Source organism: Phalacrocorax carbo, chromosome 5 (genome assembly GCF_963921805.1).
Source record: "Phalacrocorax carbo chromosome 5, bPhaCar2.1, whole genome shotgun sequence".
NCBI classification, from domain to species: Eukaryota; Metazoa; Chordata; class Aves; order Suliformes; family Phalacrocoracidae; genus Phalacrocorax; species Phalacrocorax carbo.
This window is the reverse complement of record NC_087517.1, coordinates 15,692,961-15,711,091: the sequence shown is the minus strand read 5'-3', so window position 1 is coordinate 15,711,091 and position 18,131 is coordinate 15,692,961. Positions and strand designations below refer to the sequence as shown.

The window sequence follows — 18,131 nt, the reverse complement described above, 5'->3', positions numbered from 1 at the left end:
TATCTTAAAGCCACGTAAGTTTACCTCCCTGTACCTGCATCCCTACTACCTGCAACATGCTCAGGAAAAAATTAAGCAGCCTTTCTCCCCTCTTCCTGCTGCATCATGACTCTCTTCACTCACAGTCATTATGTTCTGGAAGCAAAAGCTGCTTCTGAGACACAGCATTTAACTGAGATGTTAACCAAAGAAAATTTTAAGACAAAACCAGAAGTCTATCTCATCACCCTTAAAATGTTCCCTTTTATTTTCATGAGAATATGTTTCATTTACCACTACACAGTGTCATGCTACCAAGGCTATCCATCCTCAGAAACAGAGAACATAGCACAGAGAGGATGCTACCTTTCATTAAAAATTCCCTAACATTTCACGTTTTCCATATGAAAGAAAGTCTTTTAAACTTCTCTATCCACACCTGAGGTGGCATTGCAGTCCTACAGAGAGCACCTGGCAGGGCCACACATTGAACTTGTGACACAGCAAGTGTCAAGTCTGCATTAACATTTTAGGAAAAGCCTTGAGCACTTTTAGTCTATCTGCTAAATCATCCCACAACTTCTGCTGCAGCCTTGTCCAGCCCAGGAGCAATTTACCACCCACCTCCACCAGCATGAGCTCTGTTGTTCTGGCCAGCAAGCGTGCATAACACATGGAGTTAATTTCTGTGTTTCCTGGAGAAAGTATGTAGGTGATTAGCCCCATTTACCCTGGTATGCCTGAATCAAATCCAAGCAGGTCATTTTGAATGCCCTGAGAATCCTCATAGTCTGAGAAACAATGTAGTCCTGAGGGCTAAATTTGTATTACACAGACAATTGGTGGCATAAACCATTAGATCAAAACACTCTGGTCTGCTTTCTCACCACTACAGCATTCCTCTGCTCTGAAACTGAAGCTGTTTCTCCAAATGCCAAAATGAGCCTGAACCAGAAAGATCTGGGGCCAAAGGCATCTGCCATTCAGACCTACCCAGATGGCGTCGTCTTGTCTGTACTGTTTCCAGTTGCGGCCGGTGTCGCTGAACATCAGTGTATAGCTGGTCACCCAGTCTGAGCTCCCGTACCTGCCCTGGGTAGCGACTGCGACAATCTCCACTCTGTCTCCCAGATCAACCTGGAGCCACTGCTGCTCATTTGAGTCCAGTGGGGACCAACCACCAGCTCCTGAAAGAGATTGGATAAAGGTAATTTAGATGACAATGGCAGCACAAGAAATTATACTTGAGAAAGAACCATGTTATTTCAGGTCATCACAGAGGAGTCAACTTCCTGAACATTGAGATGTTTGTTCATATTTTTGTATTAGGAAATATGCTACATGGGTTGTACTTCAAGTTTTCTTAATTAACCTGAAGTTAAAAAGGCTTTTTGAACTTCTAAGAAATTTTAGGAAATTTGTTCTTTATCAGCAGGACAAACGTCACTGAGGTTGGCATATCATTAATCAAAAAAAATAAAATTGTATTGATTCCCTCCTCGCATGCTTGCACAAATCTGGGAATGCTGATTTCTAACTTATACTTTGCTTTGACATTTTCTTTTTTGTTATGTTTTGAAAGACATGTAAAAATGTTAGTTATCTCGATTTGCGCCCTATTAAGTATTTGAAAGAACATTTTAATTATAGATTGTAAATGCACTTCAGATAATACATTGTAAAGCTAAAGACTATTTGATTGAACAACTAAAAGGAGTGCCTTCACACTGGAAAACAAGGATCTTGTGTAAGGAAGAGGCTGCTAAGTGAACATGTATTTTACCTTAAACAAAAGAACAAACAAGATCTTCATAAGGACAAACATGAGTTGCAAATTATCAACTTCCATGATCCACTTCTCCATTCAGAAATGGGGACTTCAGAAGTCACGATCACATGGAAGCTGATATATTGTAACTTGTGTTTGTCCTGTAAAGTAAAGATATCTACTATCCCCTGAATTCATTTAGAGGTTAAACAGGCTCCTGGTAACTCCAAGCCAATGAAACACAGAACTGCAACCACTGCTTGAATTTCACCACTTTACTCACTACAGTAAATGTGAGCTTATGGTTAAAAAGGCAAATCTTTCCAGACTGGAATATATTATTTTATGTTCTCTTGCTTTCTTTTACACCCTTAAATTATAGGCTATGTTTATTTTCTTTTAAATTGTTTCTACTTGCACACATTTATTCTCCACATAAACCCAGCATTCACTTCAGGCTTACAAATAAGTGAACAATTCAGCTATGAAGAACGCAGAAGCCATTAACAAAGTATCCAGAGCAGGAAATTTTCAGGCTGTCACTACTTCTGCAACCCATTATCTTGTTTGTTTTGCCATTATTAGTGAAGTTTACAAAAGCACTTCAGTGTGATTACAGTGAACACAATCACGTTGGGAAGGAAAGGGGGAAATACAGAGTTGAGAGTAAAGCATTAACAATTCTTCATGTAAACTTCAAGTATGATTCCAAATATGTGTTTCCAAAGAAAACGCATCACTAAACTTTGGTTATAAGTAACTGGGTTTGCCTTAATATTTTATTCTTATTAACTGATCTGTCTCAAAGCTGCTCCATGAATAGTTTATTGAAGTGAACTGAGTTCAAAGATCGACAAACCTGGCTTATGTCAAAGAGGTCAATTTCAATAACTTTGCTCTTTAAAAGACTTTTCTTTTAAAGAAAATCTTTTAAAAAGAAAATCTTTTTAAAAGATTTTTCTGGACAACATTGGATTTGCCAACTCACATTTGAAAGTCCTTTGTCCAAGAATAAGTGTAACAATTTTCATTCTTTACAGTTCATTATGCAAGGATTTAGTCCCAATTCCTGAAATGGAATCGTGTTTATTCCATAGCTGGGATTGAGTATCGTCCCTCTCTCCTGCATGACTCAGTCTTCACTTCTCTATCAGAACTCTCCAGGGAAAATAGTTTGTAACCAAACTAAGGCATACTGCTTGCTAGTGCCATGCTTTATTTTCACCTTTTTCGATCACAACAGAAGTATTCACTGACACTGTTATTATTTTGCCTGCCTTAAATACAATAGTCTCCCCTATGAGCATGCCATGAAAGACTTAAGGAGAATATTAGGAATTTCATTGCTCAAGTCTTCTCTACTTCATACCCCTCTTTTAATGCCATACAGATATATAGCTTAGATAAGACTATAGTACTCCCCCCCAACAACATTTCTTTCCCCTTTGCCCCACCCCCCTCCTTTTTTGTTTGTTTTAAATGCCATATAAAGAATATTTCTGTCTGGCTTTTAAGACTATATAACTACAAAACTATATAACTGTGTTCCAAGACAACAAGCTGCGTATTTCTTCTACACAGAATTGTGACTAATATGTACAAGAGCCAAAGGAAACCTTCTTTTGCATTGTAATATCCAGTATCTGAAATAGATTCTGAAACACAATTGTTGCTGCTGTGTTTACAGTTTTATTCCAGGAACTGGCAGGACACAGAAATTCCGTTCAGAAGTTCTGGCAGGTCTGTGGCACAGAGATGTTCCCTTCAACACTCCAAAGAGCTTACGCTAGATGTTTTAATATTTACTGAAAAGAAAGGTGGGCACTTTCATCTTTCCTCCATTGTCTCTTCAGTCTTTCTACAATATAAACAGCAACAACTAGATGGAAGAAAATAATTTATAGCAAGTAATATGTTTGATGAGTTCTCTATTTAAAAAAAAAACAACCTTTGCTTGCTCTGTTCCAGCTAATATATAAGTTCTTAAGCCAAGCTTATTACCACAGGTACTTTCCAGTAGTTTGTTGAACATCATAACTAGCATCTACTCTATGTAGTTTATGCTCTCTCCCTTCTGATGCTAGAAGTGGCAGAAAGGTGATATGCCTTCCACAGAAATATTTTGCTTTACTATGCACTGCTATTTTCTAGTTTGAGTATGGCAGAACAGGTTTATATTTTCAAAGCAAGTCAAACAAATGACACACAGAATAGAAATTTGGGAGATCTGCAGTGAGCTTGAGCTCTCAAATTGCAGATTACATGGCATCCCTGAACTGCATATCTCTTCACATGAGCATATTTGTCTGTCAGGAATATCAGTCTGTAAGTAAGCACAGCATGACACAGCGGTGACACCTGCTCGTAGCATCACCTCTCCAGAAGCTGGTCTTGCAAGAGAGATATTATTGTTACAGACCATGTCTTTACAGAACAGCAGCTGCATCATAACACCTTCCCATGGGAAAAAACCCACAGTATTTCCCTCTCCCAAACCTTCCACCATTACCATTTCCCACAGATGGACAGTAATTCTACTGACTTCTAAGAACAACAGTTAAAGTCTCTGCAACAGCAAAGCTGCATTGGCTGCATGATTGAGGGCAGAACTAAAGCTTTTCCCATTGGGCCTCTCTCACTTCTGCTAGTAAAGGATGAAGCAAACACATAACTTCTCCTTACTTTCGTAGGTATCCCAAATCCTCAACAAATACTGTTGTGAGTGCCAAAAATCAATAAATGTTCTTTTTCCTCCATATTTGCTCTCTTACACAGAGCAGGTGGCACAAAGGATACTGGCATTTTTTTCCAGCACAATCTGGGTCTGCACATTTCTTTTATGCACATCATTCCTTATAGTGTGTCACAACCCACCCCATACTTTTTTTTAGTAAGTAGTGAAAAAGCATATTCATAGTGTAGCAACTCTTTTGCAGCCATTTGTTCCTCTACTCACCCACGAGTGGTGCTCACCCTGGGGAACATTTGTAAGGGCACGCCCAGGACAAGACACAAGAACATAGGATGCAGAGGCTGTAATAGGCAATAACAAGGACTACTGAAGACACTATTTAGGATATCACCTACTATGAACAGATACAAGCATAACCCTGACACCGTTTTCCTGCAGCTGGGCACAAGGAAATTGAAGAGGACTGTAAATCTTTTATTAATAGTGTGGCATAAGTATAATCTAGATAAAATGTGGCATTTATTACCCTCACCAGATCTGTACATTTGTTTTTAGGTAATCTGGAACGTACTAATATATGAAGATGCCACATTACCTCTCTCACATGAAAACAGGAGAGAGAGAATGCTCAAAGTCAAGACATGCTGCTTGGCACTTCGTACGCCCCTCAGACCTGATATTGTGATTTCTCCATTCTGCCCACCAGGTCCCCACTGGCATTGATCGGATCCTGTGCTTTGCAAAAAGCCTACACCATCATGCCTCACAGTTCACACATTTCACATTTTTTGTGCATCATTTCAGAGGAAAAGTTCAACATAGTAAGGGGAAAATGTCCTAGTGGAGAAACAGTACCACAGGAATCTGATACATTGCTCATATTCTCCATGGAAACAAATCATAATGCTAGAAATATGAGGAGAACAAAGATCAGATGGTTTCTCCATTGGAGACCTGCATGACTTTTTTCAGACCTTCTGACTTTTTTTCAGACCATTTGTACATTTTGCCAAAATTATTCCAAAAATTGCACTTAAGCCCAGCATCACGCAGTCAGTGCTCCTTGATGTTCCACAGGGCTGCTCAGGATGCCCATACTTATTTGTAGTTTATTAATACGAAGCAAAGGGAAAGCTTGTTTCCACCCTACAGTGCCTTACAAACAGCTCAACTGGTTTTATATTGTGCTACAAACTCTTGGACTTCCTGCTGCAGCTAAGTGCTTCCCTACTGCAGGTTTTTACTTTAATGCCCAGATCAAACACTTCTTGGCCATACAACAAATTCTTTTTGTCATTATATATGTTTTATATTCCCATACATAATTGCCTATAGTGACTACTCAGGCTGAGAGCTAATAGAGAACTGAAAAAGCTCAGTTGATACAGTCATATTGTAGCAATTTTCTTATTCTTTTTCATTGTTTATTTACTGTAAACAAAAAAGCTGATTAATCCCTCTCATGGGTAAGTAATATATTTCATACCTCAGAATCACATTTATCAGAATTATACTAACTGCTTTACTATTACCAGTAGAGATTTATCAGCATTTTAATTGAACACTTTCAGCAGTTCATACAGAGCTTTACTCATGGGTAGTTTGTGTGGTGTGTTTTTTTTTAATGGCACATTTCACTGCTGCAGACCTTTTTTGAAGCAACGGCCTTTTAGTTATTGTTATCTATTACTGAATCAGCTTGATGAATCGGAATTTTCTATTGATGTAGGTCTGGATGGTGCTTTATAAATTCATCTTCACCTCTTGCATTCATATTTACATTAACAAATATATTTATCTGGCTTTCTACCTTGAGGCACTGTTACTTGCAGCACTGTCTTATCAATTACAAACAAAGCTAAGCCAACTTATCAAAACACTCCAACATTACCAGAAAGTCATGGCACAGTCCTTATTAGTGAACATTATTTCTTGTCAAGATACCTACTGCTAGCATTCACGTGCCAGCCAAAGAAAGCTCCTTCAGCCACCAGCTGTGACTGCTTGCTCCTCCAACCCAAGATGAAGTACCCATATCAATTCTGCTAGCACTACATCTGTGCATTTCTGCAAAAGTCTGTGCAACAAAAGAATTAAGCAAGGTAGAATTTAGCTCTTAGGTCCCTGTTTTTGGCTTAGCTCATCAACTATCACATAAGCCTTCAAAACAAAAAGTTGCTGAAACAACTTCCTTGCTTAGGGCTTGGGTTCAATACTCTGTCTTCCTGTTCACACGATTTGTGCCAGAAGATGGCAGGGACCATACTAATGCGATATTTTAGATCTAAAAAACTAGAATACCTTACACCCCACTATACGACAAAACTACTCTAGCACAGTTCAATAATACCTATTTCATTTTCTGCCCTTAAATTGCAATAATTTTCAATTCATTTTATATATTGTTAATATCCCTTTAAAACACAGTACTGCCAGAGCCCAACTTGCAATAATATTGACTTTGAATCTCTTCCTCTTTTCTGCAGATATAATTGGTCATTAGAGCCATTTGCAAAATCACGTAAGCACATCTATTCACTGTCCCATCTAGCAGCTGGACATAAAGGCAGGGCAAACTCAAATATCATGCTCAAAGTTTACAACTTTCTGTATGTTGAGCAACTACCGTATCACCTTACTTGCTGAGGAGCTCTGGTTCAGGACTTTAGATACAATACAGTAACTCCCATCTAACACTTCTCTAATTACCTAGCAACTCCTTATAAGTGCTAAGCATCTAAGAGAGAGCCCTTTTTTGTCTTTCTGTAGATTTATCGAACAGTTTTTGATTAAAGACAATCTCTGAAACATCTGTTTTAAGTAGGAAAATTCTAATTTATTTTCTAGTAGTGTACTTTCTAGTGTTTCTGATAATGAAAAGCATATGTAATGTGATAATACAGGGCTTTCCTTTTCTTGAGGCTCACTCTAGCTTGGGAAGTGGGCCAACATCCCAAATTTGCAATACGGTGTCAAATGATGTCCTAGATACTGACAACTTCTCTTTTCTGATACCAGGTTTGATCCTAATAGTTTCACCTCACGTGTGAGCTCATTATCCAGGCCTCAAACATTCCTCATTGCAAATGTCCACATAGCTTTTTCATTCATTTTCACTGTTTCTGCGGAGTTGCATAATCATTGAATTTCACTGGAACTTTAATAGCCAGTAGGTACTAGCTTTAACAAACACCCAGATTTTAGAACAGGGTCTTCAAGTCTAATGACCTTCAAGCTCTAAGATTATGGGAACTCTCTTCAAAAGCACAAACAAACTCTGAACTTCCTTCAGAATGTTTCTAAAAGAGAAGTGGAGAGCTTCACATTCACCAGAAGTTTAACAATAAAAAAAAGGAATTGTTCCTAAATAGAGCTCTCACAGGAGCATAAACTAATAGCTCTATTCGACTTGGCTCTGAATGCACTGCATATAAACACCATAAAGAGTTATTCTTTGTAAATGCGATTAAAAATAATAGCTTAGGTATTTCATATTGCAACCTTACCATCTCGCCTGTTGAGCTTTGCAAAGCTGGGACTGTGAGTACTGAAGAGCTCAGAGGAACTGGTAAGGGCTGCTGAAGGTAAGGGAGATACCAATGCATCATCACAATTATCTAAAAAATAAAAAAGCAAAAAACAAAACATACAGAGGTCATCACATGAGCAACAAATATGCCAATTTGTACTATCCCAAGGTGGTGTTTGTTCCTACTTAGTAGACAGAGACTGGAGAAAGAACACACTTGTGCTTGAGTTCACATGAGACGCTGAATTTACCCCCCAGAACGACAGTCTGGTGGAATGGCAATTAGATGGGAGCTGTTGTCAAGATGTCCAATACTTGAAAAGCCTGAAAATGTTTTGCTTTCAGAGAATGCAATTTGATGATCTACCTTCTTTCCTTCATTTCTTCCCCAAGATCACACACATTTAAAAATCAGTTTTGTTTGCTTGAATGAGTAGTCTACTGTGTCTTTCCTCTCTTATTTTCATGTCCTCTGCTGAGGACAGATCATCTAGGCTAAAACTCAGGTTGAATTTTTGAGCCCATAACATTTGAATAAGGATGGAATTCGGTAAAGTAAGTTAGTTCATTACAATGCTGTCACATAGACACTTAAGAACATAGTGCAGGGTTTCAATAAGGAATAATAACAATAATAAAACCCTCTAATTTTTAATTGAATCTCCCATGGAGCAAACATGGATCTAATTACTGGAAAAGTCCTGCAGGTTAGCAGGATCTCAGGCACCACAGCCACAGAGTAAAATAACAATTTGCAAGGATGGGAGGGGGCAGGGAATAATGCATTAATGATATTTCAGGGTTATAAAAGGAAAGAAATAAAAAATTACTATCAAAATTATAATTATGACAGCAAATTTAAACTGATCTAAAGCTGGGTGATACTTTTCCCCATAGTGAGCCAGACTACATTAAAATATTTCTCATCTCTTTCTGCAGCGGCTCACTACAAAAGTACCTGGGCTGTTCTAATCAAAATCCATCTCTATGTGAAAAATCAGTGTGATTACACACACTGAATATATATAATTCATATCAGTGCATTGACTGATGGACCTCAAAAAGCAAACTTAAGTACAAAATCCTTTGTCTCTTGGGTTATCATCACCAAAAAGACCTAACAAGATCTGTGAGTTAGACAAAGTAAGGACAAGTATGCCACTGATTTTTTGACCATGAGGCTAATTAGCCAGCAAAACAAGTTACCATGGTCCAGAACAGATTCTCTATCACTTACAGCCTTTGAGTCTCAAAGAGAACTTATGACTGCAATACAGAAATGTCTGTGGAGTGCTGTGCTCCCTGATACATGTGAGATCAGGCCATAATTGTTCTGTAAATTGAAATCATGCACTAAAATTCACTCGTGACCTGAACAGTGATTTAAACAAAGACCTCAGATGGCAAGTACATCATGGCACTGAACTAATCCAAATTTCTGCATTCTATAAAATCCAGTAGAGAGGTTGGGGATCTCTCAAAAGGAAGTTCAAGGTCTTAGCAACAGATTCATATGATTATTCAGCATCACTTAAAACCTGAAGTTGAAAATATCTGAATGCATTGATTTTAATTTAAATAGTGTCTAGACTACCAGGTCTCTTCAGTTCCCTGCAGTTGCTTCTGGACCAGGAGATAACTTAGCATGTCAGCCTGTGATCCACAAGTTGGCCATGACAAGATTCGTGGTGACAACCTCTGGATTCTCACTGTTCCCCGACTGGATACCTATGGGACACTAAGTATCTCAGCACACCAGAAACTGTAAACCATTTCACAGCAACGCATTTAGGGTTTCCCTGGGATCTCTGGAGGCTCCAGCTTGGGAAGTGACAATTAGCTCTTCTAACTACCAGATGCTTTGTCTACATTTCCACATCCTTTGCTTCTGTCCCCAGACACACTCACCTGGATCTCCGCTACTACAGCATCACCACATTATTTTCACACCAAATTCTGGGATCCTTATTGGTTTTCCTCAACAAAAACAAAAAAAAACCTGCACAACTGCCAGAGTTCCTTCCCTGAATTCATATCTAACTATAAAAACACATCATTTTAAGGCTACAGGATTTAGGACAGCATTAACAACTTGGAGACAGTTCAGAGAGCACCAGGATCAATACAGTCCAACTTCTGATCCATAGGAGAGTAATGGTTGATTGACTTGAGAGTGCAAGCAGGAATTTCCTCCAAGTAAAGTTGATTCTTGAATAGATACACTGATGAGATGCAAGGTCATTCTGCTGCCTTTCCCTCAGTCAAAATTCACCTTGCAACATTGGAGGTTGCACCTGACAGTTCTACACGCACAGACCTACTATGCAGGACAAGGCATAGCTTTTATATACCAAAAGAAATTTCAAAATACAGTACAGTAACATGTTTAGGATGCATCAGTCAACTTGTACATGCACAACAATCCAGATAATATGCAGAATAGCTCTGATGCATCCCTTGTCAGAGACACTATACATATGAACTATACAGATTTGAGATTGATATCTCTTGGTAAAACTTAGCTGAAATAGGCCAAGGGGTTCTAAAAAGTAGGATGTGGACATAGAGCGAAGATCATCCCATAGGCCTTGCTTCCATGTGAAGGCAGAACTTGGCGGGGCAGGGGGGGAGGGAGGAACAAACCACCCTACCCCACCACAACCCAAAACCCTACATACGCCTCTCTCAAGGTTACAAAACTCTCTAAGAAAGGATGTTATTATCATATTTCCTTTTCTGATGGGTGCAGGCAAGAAAGAGATGAAACATTTTGTGCTTATGCACGGTCAGAGAAGACCCATAGTAAGACCAAAAGCAAAGCCAATGTATCCTGATTCCCACCGTACAACCCACACACACATTTCAAGAGACTTCCTCTCCCTTCCTTGACATGACAGAAACAGACCTTTATTCCAGCTGCTCTCAAGTTTCTAGTTGCTGACCCTACTCTCTGCCTTGACAGTTTGCCTGGCAGAACAAGTACTTCACTTCTTTGAGTCAACTGAATTACACGTGTATTAAAAACATTGGTTTTAACGCAGAAAATTCCACACTACAGAATCATTTAAAACCATTGGACACTGACAAAGGAAAACATTTGCTAGCCAGTTGTTTTCTGCTATGTTTCCTTGCTGACCAAATAATTAACAAAAGGAAAAAAAGTGTGTCTAATTGTACTTATAAGTCATCATCTTCATGCAAATCACATAATACAGATGTTGACTTGCATTTGAGAAATGGGTGCTGGCCTTAACTATGCTGAGTTCTGAGAAACGTGCAATTACGCATAGTATTTACAGCGTTGTGTATTATTTGAACTGTCATCGGCAATCTTGCTTCTGAAATGAAGAAAAATTTACCTGTATCAACTAGATTTTTCTGATTTTTGTTCACTTTTGATTTTTAGAAAACAACAATAAATTAATGAAAGCCAAGTAAGAAACTCACAAACCTATTAAGAAGTTGGTTTGTTTATTGGTTTTGATTCCTTTCTTGTAGCTTTAATTGCCCTCCAAGTAAAAACAAGGATACCTTCTTTCACCCTTCCCCCACGTGTTTTACTTTTGTCCAAAACAGTTTCTTTTAAAACACAGATATAAATGTTATCGGTCCAAAAGCATCCAAGTGAGATTTAGACACTAAAACTCTTGGGCTCCTTTGAAACATGCCAGATAATACCAGCTTTATCTAATAGTCCATAAAAACAGTGAACTTCAGAAAAGGTCTTTTGCCCAAATATCTAATTAAGCTCTATATGTTGTGAAGGCCTTCAACACCTGTGACAAGTATGAAAAAAATAACTGAGGAAAATGTATCCAAGTCCTAGAGAGACAGGATTTTAAATGCTTCTGAAACACAGCTAATATATTACCAAATTTGTTTTTTGCATAGAAATCAGAGATTCATCCCAACTTTACTAATTCTTCTACTACATGTTTTACATCAGTGTTAGTAGGCATGGCGTGAACCGGTTTATAACTTCCTTCAAGCCTGAGATAACATCAGCAGCAGCAACCAATATGAATTCAGAAGATTTCTGATTAGTGGATGCTGAAGATATTTAGAAAGCCATAAACCCCCAAAACCTGTCATGATCACACTAGTGTTTCTTTCAGCCTGTCCTTTGAAGGTGATCAATCCCCAGAATGCAGGTAGAGTCATTACTAGCCATAACTGAGGTGAGTTAAAAAACCTGTCCTGCTGCTATTTCCCTTGTCCATTTGAAGAGTCAGTGGGACAAAACACATTGATTTCCACTTGTGAAGGCCATCCAGAAAGGTCACTAATATCTCCTTAATGAAAGCTTTGATGAAGAGGACACGATCAGTGAAAGATCACAAATCCCTGGGCTCCATGGATTTCCCATACATCAGATTTGAGCTGGTTTTAGTAGTACTGTACCCTCACCAAGACAAGTGTGCAGAAAATCTTTGACTGTGAAGCTCATATTACTTCTACCCCATAGTACATTGTTAGTCAGGATCTCTTACGGTATGATCAGTAGTACCATACTTACACCAATGTTCTCATATCTCCATAAATGGAAAGTATTTGACAAGCCACAGTAAGACTGTGGTCTATGCTGCAGCTACTCTATTGGAGACCATAAGCATGATGAAATAGTCATAAAAACCATAAGACAGCAGTACCCAGAGTAGGAACATGGGACTAGTATTGCTCAACAATGCAACTAAAGGAAAGGTAGGGAACAAGACCCAGCATGCAAACTATTAACAGAACAAAAATTGCCTCCTCTTTGTAAAATACACAAATTGGAGAAGATGAAAAAGAAGAGAAAATTATAACCCAGAAACTGGCATGGGTAGGCCTTACAAAGCAGTCCAAAAGAGGAATTCAGAAGAGGATAAGTGGCATGCCTCCTGTATCATCCCACAGTAATAAAAGGCTTTTTAAGGAAAGATAACTACATCCTGTAGGTGCTTTTCTTCAAGTACACAGGGCCTAGCACATCAGCAAAGAACTCCTGGATTAGACAGTCCCTGAGCTTCAGAACTACCTTCAGAGGTCATTTAACAAGGGCTTCACATAATCCCACAGACCTTTTGTCCACAGCTTGCTATTTAAATATGGATATTTCTATTTTATACTAAACATGAAGGATATTTCAGGGTAAATCAGAGGCCTTGTAGCTTCATTTTGGAGGCCTCGCTTGAAGCTTAAAGGTGTTTTATTTAAGTGAGAGTTTTGTTGCCAAGATATAATTTTATTCATTATTAAAATACCAGCAGAATTACAGATGGTGCTGAAGTTAAATTGTGTGCATCATTTTGATTGCAACTGTAAATTGTCTCTGTACTGGGATTTGAAGTTGAAAAGATTCACTGGTATTTATAGGCTAGATAAAATTCCTCTTAACATTATACACTTAATGGCATACTTTGTTTTAAAGACATAAACCATGCATTTTGTACCATGCCTCTAACAGTGCTCAGGAGTAATAACTGATGCCTTCCGTTTCATCTGTTTTTCTCCTGCCTTCTGTAGCTACAATTCTCTTTTATAAAAAAAGGAAATAAATATTTGGGCTTACTGTGGAATTTAACCTTCCACCTTTACAGACCAATGAGAAGCTTCTGTGAAGGGGAAGAAAATGCACATAAAAGAAACAGGGAATGCAGAAACACAGAATATGGCTACAGATTTGGAAGAGATTGAGAGATGATTTCCATATCACATGGCATAGTCCCTACACAAAGCATCTCACTGGGACTACCACATACTAGTAGGTTCTACTGCCATGAATATCATAGTAAGTGATTCTTGGAAAGATGAAGAGAAAAAAGAACAGTTTTTCTGTAAAGAGAAATTCCTTCTTTTTTCCCTTTTCTTTTCCTAGAGGCTGGCTATATTCACATGCACAGCTGTGAACTCCATCTGTTAGCTGAAAACCATGGCATATTTTTTTGACATATAAGACACTAGAGAAAGTACTTAACAACACAACAACGTTCCTTTTTCTTTCCTCGCCGTACTGCAAGTAAACATCAATAGTTTAGCTAATCATGAACTCTTCCTAAATGACTGTAAATTACATAAGTGTTCTTTCATATGCCTGTAAACCTTGACATAAAAATATTACTCAATCAGTCCATTCATAGAGGATCCTTTTATGATGCAGTCTGCACGTGTAACCTTATCTCACAAAAAAGTGGTCAAGTCTGGTTTTGAATGATATAAGGGGCTCTCAGAAAAACCTCTGATTTAACAGTGGGTTTTACTTTTTTACTGAAATAAACAAGCTGTGTAACTCCTACTCACAGTAATGAAGTAGGAGTCAATTTGAGGAACAGAGCAATCACATTAAAAGTGGGCTTATGAAGTCAAAATATGAATTTCAAATAAACAACAATGCAGCTCCAATAAACATATAGAAGCAATAATTGTTTCAAGAGGATCAAAGGACATCTGACAAAGCTAATTACCAACAAAAAGTAGTTTAAGAAAGATGGCCTTATGTTTAAGTAACAAATGTTCTCAGGTTCCATCTCTGTCATAGTCTATGCCATTCAGGTGAGTCATAATGTCTGCCTCTACAAAATGAAGGTACCTTTCACCTTCTGTTATACTATATGCTTTTCATTAGATGACAGGCTTTTTTTTTTTTTTAGGACAGGAGTGAGCTGTTGCCAATGAATGGGAAATCCGTCACAGAAATCCACTGAATAAGAGGATGGTCTGAGATCTCAACAATTACTGAAATCATTGTTACTTCTATATGGAAAAGAAAAAAAGACCACATCAAAAAGCTATAGTGACTCAGCTTGTCAACATTTATATTCAAATGAACAAACCTGCAAATCGTATCATTGTCTGAAGCTGTGATTTATTATCAGCAGATGTAACAGCAGTGGTCAAGGGTACTTACTGCTTTCTACTCGGAATATAATGCTTCTTGTGCTTATTTGCCTTTTCCTTCCACATTTGTGAGGTCCTGTAGATTTAAGAGAGTGTTCTGATCTTTGACCTGAGATCAGAAAGCTACAAAGCTGACCCAGCAGGTGGAACAGGTTTTATATCAGAAGTTTGCCCTTTTGACATGTAACACACTTTAGTGGACAGAGAGTATAAATCCCTTCAATAGATGGCAGGGCAATATATCCAGAGATTGCCTCTCTATACAGGAAAACATAGGTGAGTGATTTTGTCAGCACAGGGCAGTTTTTGCTACGTTATAAAAAAAATACATTTCAAGAACATAGAGGCCCTTCACTATGGCCACAGAGTATCACAAGCACCCTTTTTGTCCTAGCCTACGTAAAACTTGTTACTTGTGCATTTCAAACAAAGTAGTTGATATATTCCAAAGATCATGACTGCCTTTTTAAGTTTCAGAAGCTTTAGCAGCACTCCCAAAAAAATAAACTTGATATCCTTCAAAAATATCAGACTTTGCTACCACTGTGCCCTGTTCACCAGAGGCCATCATTGAAGGAATAGTTCAGGATTCCATCAATTAAACCATAGACTCCAAAAAAGAGAACAGCATTTGCCCTAAAATATCATAATACGTACAATTAAAATAATACTGAGTTTGCAGAAAAATATGTTAATGTATATGCACTCATCAGCAAGGCTGCCAGACTCATTATTAGAAGAAAAACACAAGAATGATCAGAGGCAGCTGGAGTGAGCTCAGTATAGGTGTGTGTTCACCAACATAAAATTAAAATGCAGAAGGAGTAAGGCAGATTTTCTGCTGATGTAACTCAGTGTTAAGATTGTTCAGGAATTCATTGGCAAAGCAGTTTTTCCAAGTTGTCTAAATACAATTTTTTAAATGGGAATGTAAATACCTGTTTCAATGAGAATAAGGTTTATTGGAGGAAAAAAAAAACCAAGAGAGATAAAGAGAAGCTTTCTGCAGAACAGGCTAGCAAATAGGCTAGCATGCTGACTAGAATATGAAAACCAGTTTGGAAAACATAAGTGCTTTATTGCGGGGTGGGGTGAGGTGGGGGTGTTGAAGTTGACCATCTTAGTTACCTAAACACTGTTGGGGAAAAAGAAATCCATTTTCTAGTCCAATTTGGAAATAGCATAGCTTCCACAATCTAGGCGGAGCCATGACACCTTCTACCACCTGATATTCAATGCAATGAGACAGAAATACAGTTCTGAGTACTTCTCCAAACTGGATGATTCTTTCATACAGATTATCTATGCTATTCCCCCTTTAGTGACCTTCAAACTTAGCAGGCTTGCAGCAGCACTGCTGCAAACTTCAGTGGAGCATCTCAACACCAACTGCTTATCACCATCACACCTGTGACCACAGACACAAACTCAGACCCTTAAGCAAGGAATCTTATTACCTTACTCTGCCTTTGTGCAGGTGCAGTGTGTTAACAGGGGTACATTAGAGAACAAAAACAAGAAATCCTCTTCCCAAGGAGGGTTTTCTTCTGAGGAGTCACACTTGACCCTGATCTCCATAGTTCAGGGGTGTTAAGGGGAAGGGAAGTTAAGGGACAATTAGCCCTTTGTAAGCCCTTGTCCCCTTCTGTTCCCCAGCACAGTACTATGGTTCACATACTCTCAGTTTCTTTGCAGTGCTAAAGCTTCCCCCCACCTTGGAGCAAGACCCAGGGGCATCTGCACCAGTGTGATGCCTGATTCCCATTGTCTCTCTCTTTAACCCAATCACCATTTCAGAAGGACAATGAAGTTGGGCAACTTCCATCGCATGATCAGGCCTCAACTTTCTCATTCTCAAACAAGATTTTTCTGCTCTGGTTTTCCTATAGACCTATATGGAGAAGGGTTCATTTATACAGGCAGTCATTGCAAAGACTTTCAGACAATGCCATATCTTTGTGTGGTAAGGTTATTTTGTGCACATCTAAATTTACAGCCTCTATCTCTAAGCAAACAACAGAAGCAGCTAGAAAGGTGCAGAATGCTGATGAATTTCACAGGCATACCCAGGTAACAATGCACAGCAATTTAAAAGCCATCAATAACCAAGAGGTTGTCCCTCGAGTTTTCAAATCAATCATGGTCAAATGAAGTATTTTTATTTTTCCTTTGAATCTTTGGTGAACTTATGGATAAAACTGATTAAAGGGAAAAAATACACAGCATGGGGTTCACTAAATATTTTCTGTTTGGAAGAGAACCTCTTCACATTGTGTAACATGCAGGATGGCATACTGAAAAGCCATTATAACTCTGAGAATTTCAGTGCATCCCATAAGGCTGAGAGAATGTTCAATTTGCAGGCTGTGAGCAAGGATTAACAGAGATGAAGGTAGTAGTAAGTGTCCATGTACTATTGCATTTAAATGCAATGTCATTTCAAGGCATGATAAGTAATCATTTCATGTCTCAATAACCTCCAACAAAAATGCCTTATTTAGCCCCAAAACACCAATTTTTAAGACCCTTCTATGCAAGTTAATGGTTTAGAAAAGGGACTGGATTGAAAAAAGTTTTAAATTCCCATTCTTAAGCAAGGTGAATGTAGCTTTGATGTCAGTTTAAAGATGAAAATTTCTGCAAGGCATTTCTTAGGGCAGCATGTTCTTTCTTCATCAGTCACAGTGGCATTTTTAGTACCGCAGGAGAAAAGCAGCTTATAGATCTGTTAAATCGAACATGTTGTCAAATAAGCAAGACAGTTTGTACACAAATTTTTATTTTTCTCTCTAACCAACCATGATTACAGTACGTTAGGCTCCAATTCCATGCTCTGAACAAGATCCATGGCACTAAACAATCACGGTCCTCAGCATTCGCATCACTACTGTTCTGGCCTATGACTTCAGACTCACTTCAGCATCTCTGTCATTGAATTTTCTTGTAAGTGGAAGGTATTTCCTGAGCCTCAAGAAATTTTCACCACTCACTGACATTAAGCAAGTATTCTAGAAGACGTTAGCAAATGTGAGGACAGAGGACTCCACAGCAAGCAGTCAGAAGACTGGGGCACCATGAGGGTGATGGCAGCATCATCTTTCCCAACGATGCCCTATCCATCACTCTTAAATACAGCCCTAGAGCTGTTATGAAGGATGAGCTTGTGGTCCAGATACTGAACTGGTAAAGATAGTTTTAGTTACCAGTTCAGTCACAGATCCATCCAGGATTTGGGCCTTGCTGAGCTCATCTTTTCAAATCTATTATTTCCTGCCCGCATTAGTTGG

At 38.5% G+C, this 18,131-nt stretch overlaps 1 protein-coding gene across 1 annotated transcript in view; it reads right to left on the bottom strand.

Moving 5' to 3' along the window:
* CNTNAP5 (contactin associated protein family member 5) overlaps positions 1 to 18,131 on the bottom strand; it is a 297,657-nt gene that overhangs the window by 220,075 nt on the left and 59,451 nt on the right. The window contains exons 2-3 of the mRNA XM_064451280.1: positions 7,946 to 8,056; positions 973 to 1,166 (exon numbers count right to left, since the gene is read on the bottom strand). Of these exons, the coding sequence (XP_064307350.1) occupies positions 973 to 1,166; positions 7,946 to 8,056 (305 nt within the window). The remainder of the gene's footprint in view (positions 1 to 972; positions 1,167 to 7,945; positions 8,057 to 18,131) is intronic.